The sequence below is a fragment of the Gavia stellata genome, chromosome 1 (assembly GCF_030936135.1).
Source record: "Gavia stellata isolate bGavSte3 chromosome 1, bGavSte3.hap2, whole genome shotgun sequence".
Lineage (NCBI taxonomy): Eukaryota > Metazoa > Chordata > Aves > Gaviiformes > Gaviidae > Gavia > Gavia stellata.
Genome location: NC_082594.1, coordinates 45,552,479 through 45,559,968, shown reverse-complemented (window position 1 = coordinate 45,559,968; position 7,490 = coordinate 45,552,479). Strand labels below are relative to the sequence as shown.

Genomic DNA, 7,490 nt, shown 5'->3' with positions numbered 1-7,490 from the left:
TGTGTACAGGCCTTCACTATAACTTCTCTGAATTCAAGGGTATGCTTTCTCTAGATAATACAGAAGTACAAACGTTCTGATTGAAATCAAATATACCTAAGTATAGTGCCAAAAACGTGAAGCTATTTGACATCACTGCTCTTCTTTCCAGTTCTGGATAACTGAAATTATAATTTACTATTTTAAAAGAAGTAGTAACTTGGTAGCTACTCCTTGAAATTAATATTACGTCTTCATTAAAGTTATTTCCGCTAAAAGAAACTTACTTCCACAATATTGTAGAACTAAACGAGTGAATTAAACCAAGTGTTTTTCATCATTTTTTTTATTAACCTTGTCCTTTTTTGCCTTAGGACATCAGCGCCTTTGAGAACAGAATGTTAATGCTTGATGGGATGCCGGCAGTCAGAGTCAAAACAGAGCTGCTGGAATCCGAGCAAGGGGTAAGCAGAGGTTTCTGTGTGGCCTCACTCTGCAGCATGCTGGTGACCCTTCCCGAGCTTCTCTGTGGTTAGCTGTCCCTCCCGTTGTATTGTCGTTTTCTTTTCTACGTTTTTCTTCATTTCTACCATTTTGGAGCTCATTTTCTTGTGAGACGTACTAGTGAGCATCTGGGACCTCACTAGTTTCAACTGCTGGGAGCACAAAACAAAACTCTGTGGAAGACTTCTTGAAATTACCTGGGTAGCTGAGATGCTGTTGGTGTAATTTTATGGTTATAAAAAAGATGCAGTTTAAAAAAAAAACCAGGAAAGAATAATGGATTACAGTAAAGAAGCCAAATTCATATGTCTGAGAAGGCCGTACGTATCTTTGCCATTCTGCCTTCTTGGGGATATTTGCCTTACTGTGTTTGTTTCATCCTTTATATGCTTGTATTACTCCATTTTCTGTTTGTGCAAACCTGCTTCCTTTCTGGTGGAATACACTTGTTTATCATTATTTAAGAGGGCTGGAAGCTTCAGATTGTTAAAGCTGGTATCGCGTTGACTGCTGAATACAGGACAAAGATCATGAATAGGATTTGGAATTTTTTGCAGAACAAGTGTTTGGCATTGGAGTGGTAGATTTAAGAAAATGGAATACTACGTTTTTGGACGTATTACGGGTATTTTCTTACATATGTGGTAATAATTAAATCAGGGATTTTACATCACTATGAGGGCATCTATTTAATGGATTTTGTGTTATCATGAATCTTTATTTCCTTGTGTGCATCTTACATTATCCCAAAGAATCCAAGCCACCTTACTGCTCTGAAGACGGATCCCTTCAACAAGCAGAGAGCATAATAGAAGCAGCAATGCTGTTGCCATGTAGGGATGGGCTTTTGCCTCCTTCTGTTAGCTGGCTTTTTTCCTTCCTGCTATTTTCTCAATTATTTAATTGAGAATTTAAATGATATGGAAGAGAGGGAATTAACTTTCAGGATGACTTAATTTGAAAGACATGTAAGGAGATACCAGTTACTCAGGATGTTTTTGAGGCTTTAAATTTGAGAGGAAAAAAACACCTTGACATTTAATGGAGTTCTTGTGCATCTCTCTGCCTTCTTGAGAGCAAGTACCCTCAGAAAATATGCCAATACAGCATACTTTGAGGGGACATGAAAGTTCGACTATTGTGTGAGCCACGATGATGAAAAGACAGATCCATTAGAGGTAATTTTTAATATCTTTTGGATGCTTTGCATTTTGTCTTTGTATGTATCATAAACCTTTCTTTATATTGTTCAGAAGACAAATGATTTATTGGTATGTGCCTTTGTCTAGTTTAAAATAAATTCTATGCATGATGCGTATTGCTGGGTCCTTTATGAAGAATACTTCCTTTAGCAAAGTGTGATTTGATTCTGGAAGACCTATTTGGTGTCTTAGGAGCTGGAAGGAAATGAACAATTTATATAGTTTTTAATTTCCTTAGGGTTTTTTTTTTAATAAAATTTCACAGACTTCTGTGTAAGCAGAAAATGATGTCATCTTTTTCTCTTCCAGTGAGTGAGCCGTTGGACAAAGAGCTTGGTTTGATTTGGGATTTTATGCGCTTTGGTACTAATTAAGTAGTGTCTGGTCAAGAGTCTCTGGCACCTTTATGACTCTTCATTAGGGAACAATCAATAAATACAAAATGAATTCTCCAGTTCACTAGCAGAGGAGCTAGCCATTAGGATGGCAATTTTCCAGAAAACAGCTTAAACTCTGAAGAGAAAGGTGGTTGAAACAGATGCTTAGCATGTGCTTCAGAGACTGTTTTGAATATGTAGATGTTGGTAGACATAAACAGGGACAAGTGTTTGAAGGATGTGATTACTGAAAACAGCATGTGGAGCTGTTTGGGAAGATGAATATCATAACTGGGAAGCATGGAGTGGGAACTAAAGTGTGATCCAAGTAGTATGAATTTGAAATTGCGATGTCTGTTTGTGTTGTTACAGTGTCGAAAGTGCCTAGAGTTGCACCTCCATTGCAGCGTATGCATATACAGGGAGATGTGATTTGTACTTTGAAGATTTGCAAGCTAAGATGGCATTTTGATTCTTCTGAAGGTAGAGGCCAAAGCTTCATCACTCAGGATGCTGAACACCAGACAAGACCAGGCAAACTTTTCCAAAAATCTGTAGGAAGACGGCTGTTTTTTTTGCTGTCCCTGCTTGGTATTTGCTATTGGCTCTAGGTTTGCTGCAAGGGCAAAAGTGAGACATGGTTTAAGGGTTATGAAAAGAAAGTTTCATCTGTGGTTAGGGGATCCTGAAGGCTGTGTCAGTTGTGGAGGAGTGAAACCAACAGAGTCTGGAACACCAGTGGCCCTCAACCAGGGTGGTGAGCACAGAGCGATCAGACCAGAGAGTACTGAGTTGCCATGCCTTGCTAATGAGGCTTTGGAGGAGATGGGATAGTATCATCTGATCTTTTTTCTGAGAAGGGCTACAGAACCACTTTGAATTGTCTCCTGTTTAAGTCTGAGCCCATATTTCAAATAAACATCTTGATTTTAAAACCATTCGTGGTGAAGAACATCCCACAGCTGTGCTAGTAGTTACCCATTCTTGTTGTGAAAGCATGCACCTAATTTTTAATCTGAATTTATCTAGTATCAGCTTCCAGCCCTTTCCAGTGGCAACAGAAAAATTCCCTCGTGGTGCTGTGTGATGATCTCGCTTAGCCCTTTCGGGGCCAGGCCGTACAATGCTTGGTGAAGCGAGGGTGGTTGCTCCTCAGGTTGCTGTTGCTGTGTGGGAGGCTGCCACATGTGATAGCTAAGCAGCCCGGTCTTGACGGGTCTTCCATGTTAATGGTGATGGGTATTTACAAGGCAATTACTGCAAAACTTTATTGAAATTAAGATTAAATTAATTGTGAGTTCCAAGGATATGTGCCTACTTTCTGCAGGCTTTCCTACAAGAACGTTTTCCTGCAGGGCATATGAATATGTCAGCCAGAAAAGGTATTTTCTCAGTAGTTGTGCCTTGATTAGCTGTCCCTAGTGGTTCATGACCTCCAAGGTGGGATTCACAGAAAGTTCAACAAGGCCAAGTGCCGGGTGCTGCACTTGGGTCACAACAACCCCAGGCAACGCTACAGGCTTGGGGACGAGTGGCTGGAAAGCTGCCCCGCAGAAAAGGACCTGGGGGTGTTGATCGACAGCCGGCTGAATGTGAGCCAGCAGTGTGCCCAGGTGGCCAAGAAGGCCAACGGCATCCTGGCCTGTATCAGAAATAGTGTGGCCAGCAGGAGTAGGGAAGTGATCGTGCCCCTGTACTCAGCACTGGTGAGGCCACACCTCAAATCCTGTGTTCAGTTTTGGGCCCCTCACTACAAGAAGGACATTGAGGTGCTGGAGCGTGTCCAGAGAAGGGCGACGAAGCTGGTGAGGGGTCTGGAGCACAAGTCTTATGAGGAGCGGCTGAGGGAACTGGGGTTGTTCAGTCTGGAGAAGAGGAGGCTGAGGGGAGATCTTATTGCTCTCTACAATTACCTGAAAGGGGGTTGCAGAGAGGTGGGTGTTGGTCTCTTCTCCCAAGTGACTAGTGATAGGACAAGAGGAAATGGCCTCAAGTTGCGCCAGGGGAGGTTCAGGCTGGATATTAGGAAAAATTTCTTTACTGAGAGAGTGGTGGGTGACACACTGGAATAAGTTGCCCAGGGAAGTGGTGGAGTCACCCTCCCTGGAGGTGTTCAAGGAATGTGTGGACGAGGCATTGTGGGACATGGTTTAATGGGCATGGTGGTGGGTTTTTTTGGTTGATGGTTAGACTTGATGATCTTACAGGTCTTTTTCTGTGATTCTGTGACCTTGCTTGGGGAATGTGGATATTGTTTGGCCGTGCATGCATGCAGTGCTGTGTGAGACACCCAGCTGGTCCTCCCCACTGTCCTGGCTCTTGCAATGTTGACCTGATGAGAGAGCAGCCAGTAGAGGAGAGTCTAATCGCACCCTGGGCAGTTATTGCATGGAGGCAAGTGTGCGTGCTTGGAGGGATGGCAGGCTGGTGCTGGGTCAAATCCCACTTGGGTGCCAGCATGCCTTGTCGCCTTTGTGTTCCCATGGTGTCCTGTGCGTTACTGGTGTAGGTGAGGCAAAGGTGCGGAGGTTTTCTCAGGAGTTGCTTGGTGCCAGTGCTGAATTACTGGTAAAGAGCGGGGGCCAGAAGGAACCCCTGTGATTCTGTGTTTGACTCCAAGGCCACAAAGAGATGGACGAAATGCCTACGTCTGTGCTTCAAATGGGAATTTTCGTAATGACGTTGTGTACGATGCTGGCTTGGTAGATTACTTCAGCAGATGACATGATCACAAGAGTTTGAGTCCATTTTTACTCCAAGGTTTGAATTTATTTCATAATTTGATGAGTTTAATGATTAAACAATATGTGTTTATCCTAGGACTTTGTGAAAAGCCTGTTTTTGAAATTCATGTGTCTCCGTATAATTTGTGAACCAGTAACCCACCAACCTATTGACTCGAGCAGTAGAAAATACCACCACTTAGCAACCTTGGTATGAACAATGATCACTGCAGTGACTTGACAATATAGAAATAAAAAGCTCAGGAAGAAGTAACGTTCCCCTTCCTTTTATACCGAGTCCACCACAATGGAAGCACAATAGGAGAAAAAAAAGTATATACAAACAGCACCAGCTTTTACCCTTAAGTTCGTTCTTCACTTAAACTTTTGTGGCATACAGCTATGGTGAAATAGGCCCCATCTGGCTCTGTGCATTTCATTGATCAGAAATTCATCTACTCTGTGCTGCTCTGGCTAGCCTTGTGTTCACCAGGTGTTGTCTCTTGACTACGTGTGGTGGTGGTGGTAGAAGTCACCCATGATGAGAACCAGGACAGAGCAAATCATTGAGCTGAGACTAGCATTTTGTGCTGTATTTGGATACCAAGCTAGGCAATCAATCCGTTATATTCCCGTGTTGCTTTTGGTTTTCCTACTGGAGTCCTTGGTCTTTTTGCAGGAGAGGTTAAGTATAAGATAAGGTTCTTCTTTACCACCTGTGCATGACCTCCAGATCTTTAACTTTCTTGTTAGATCTTTTGTTTTGTTTCATGATTCATCTGTGTCTTGCACTGTGTTTGGGTGCTCTGTGTCCAAACCTGGGCTGATAACCTCTGAAAAGTTTTTAAGAAGTATTCTTAAAAATGTCCTTACACTACAGAAGTGTTACATATCTAGAGCAAGTGACAGTGGATTTAAAATGCAATACAGCAGAAGGAATAAGCGAACAAAGAAAGCGTAGTCCAGCTGAAATTTTAGGGTGGCCCTGGGAGAATGAAGCTGTGCGAGCTACTCCCACTGCAAACCAGCCCAGTCTCTAGGCCGAGAGGAAATTGGAGCTGACGCCTGTGTTTCAGCTACGCCCCATGCACCAGTTCCTTCGAGCCTGTGACTAGAAGAGAGGGGGCAGGTTTAAAAGACACTGAGTTCAAGCTAGATGATTGTGGGCGAATGCGATTTAGGGAGACATGCCTTATGAGATACAGGTTACTAGGCAAATTTTGAACAAAGAAGTATTTACAAGGGAAATGGATTTTCTCTTTGCTTTGGAAAAAGTTAAAACAGTTCTGCTTTGTTTTATCGTTCCCAATTTACAATAGTTTAATGATTTTTAGAAGGCCATCAGCATTAGCAAGAACAGATGCTTATTTTTCCAGTGAACTGCTGTCCTTAATTTTGCACGGGAGATTTAATGCAGACTATTGTTTGAGGCTTCAAGAAGACATAGTGCTGCTTTAATGACTTTATCACAAATGAAAAAAAGACATTACATAAAAGATATCGCATTGCCCTTTAACAAGGCTTCGTTATTATCTCCCCTACTGTGGAACAGGAGCTAGCATTGCTAATAAATTGGTAGAATTACTTCAGAAATGTGAATTTGCTTATCATTTAATATCCTCCAGTGACCTACAGCTTTAGATCTTTTGGTCTGCAGGAAAAATCTTTGTATGCTAGTAACCAGCTTCAGAGAAGGATGTGAAGGTGGTCCCTCCCCATGTAGGTGAAGGTGGGTACTTCAGCAGGAAAAAAAATACTCATTCTTTGGCTGTGCCAGAAACTATTTTGAAAAGTAATACTCCTCATTGTAAAAATGTACGGTGGCTGGCTTAATTTAAACGGTAATACCGACTGGGCAGTGAAGTTGTTAGCTGCTGGCTACTGTCAGGAAGTTAGGATGGGTAGTGTTGACTGGCTTCAGTGTGAAGTCTCAAAGTCTTGCTGGTTGTTGCAGGATGTGGCCCGGTTTCTAAAAACTGGTAAATGTGTCTGTCTTAGACATGTGAAGTTACACTTTCTCAAGTATTTGCAGAGTCGGGCCACAAGCTTTTGTTAAAAGGAGATGTGAATGTGGGACTTACGTCCCACAATTACTCTTCAAATACAGAGAATAATGAACCTCTAATTTTCATCAGCCTTTTTGTTTCCAGATCTGCAATCTCATCCATTCCTGTGCCTGCATTTTGTCTCCTCAAATTATTCTTTGAAGATTATGTATCTTACTTTGAATTCACCTCCTAATTCTGCTTGATCCGTCTCCATTCCCATGCTTTATCGTGGCTGAATTATGAAAAGAATGGCTGAAATGACAAAACCCTTTAACAAGCCAATATTGTTCTCTGTGTCTTTCGTCTCCAGCCAAATTATCTTGTCGTCTTGTGTCTGAAGAATGCCATCCATGCTTATGTTGTTATATACATAAACATGTTCTACCTCAACCTGGGTAATAGTGACAGAAATCTGTTTTATTTTCAAAGATTTCCAAAAATACCTATTGAGATTCAGTTGAGAATAGTCTCAATAGCAAAGTTTGCTCCTTGCCTATATGGGGAACTGTTCTATGTTGATTCATTTAGCTTATGTACATTCTTTGCATTATTAGAAGAAAGAGCACTTCTGTTATTTGCTGTTGTAATTTATGAATCTCTGCTTCATTCAGTTAATTTAATGTTTTTTTCTGAATTACTTAATGTTTAGCACAACTG

The 7,490-nt window shown here is 41.7% G+C and overlaps 1 protein-coding gene across 1 annotated transcript in view; it reads left to right on the top strand.

Moving 5' to 3' along the window:
* The first annotated feature begins 377 nt into the window (after positions 1-377).
* Positions 378-7,490, top strand: part of KLF12 (KLF transcription factor 12) — a 134,716-nt gene continuing 127,603 nt past the window's right edge. Inside the window, exon 1 of the mRNA XM_059818127.1 lies at positions 378-443. Coding sequence (XP_059674110.1) covers positions 378-443 — 66 coding nt within the window. The remainder of the gene's footprint in view (positions 444-7,490) is intronic.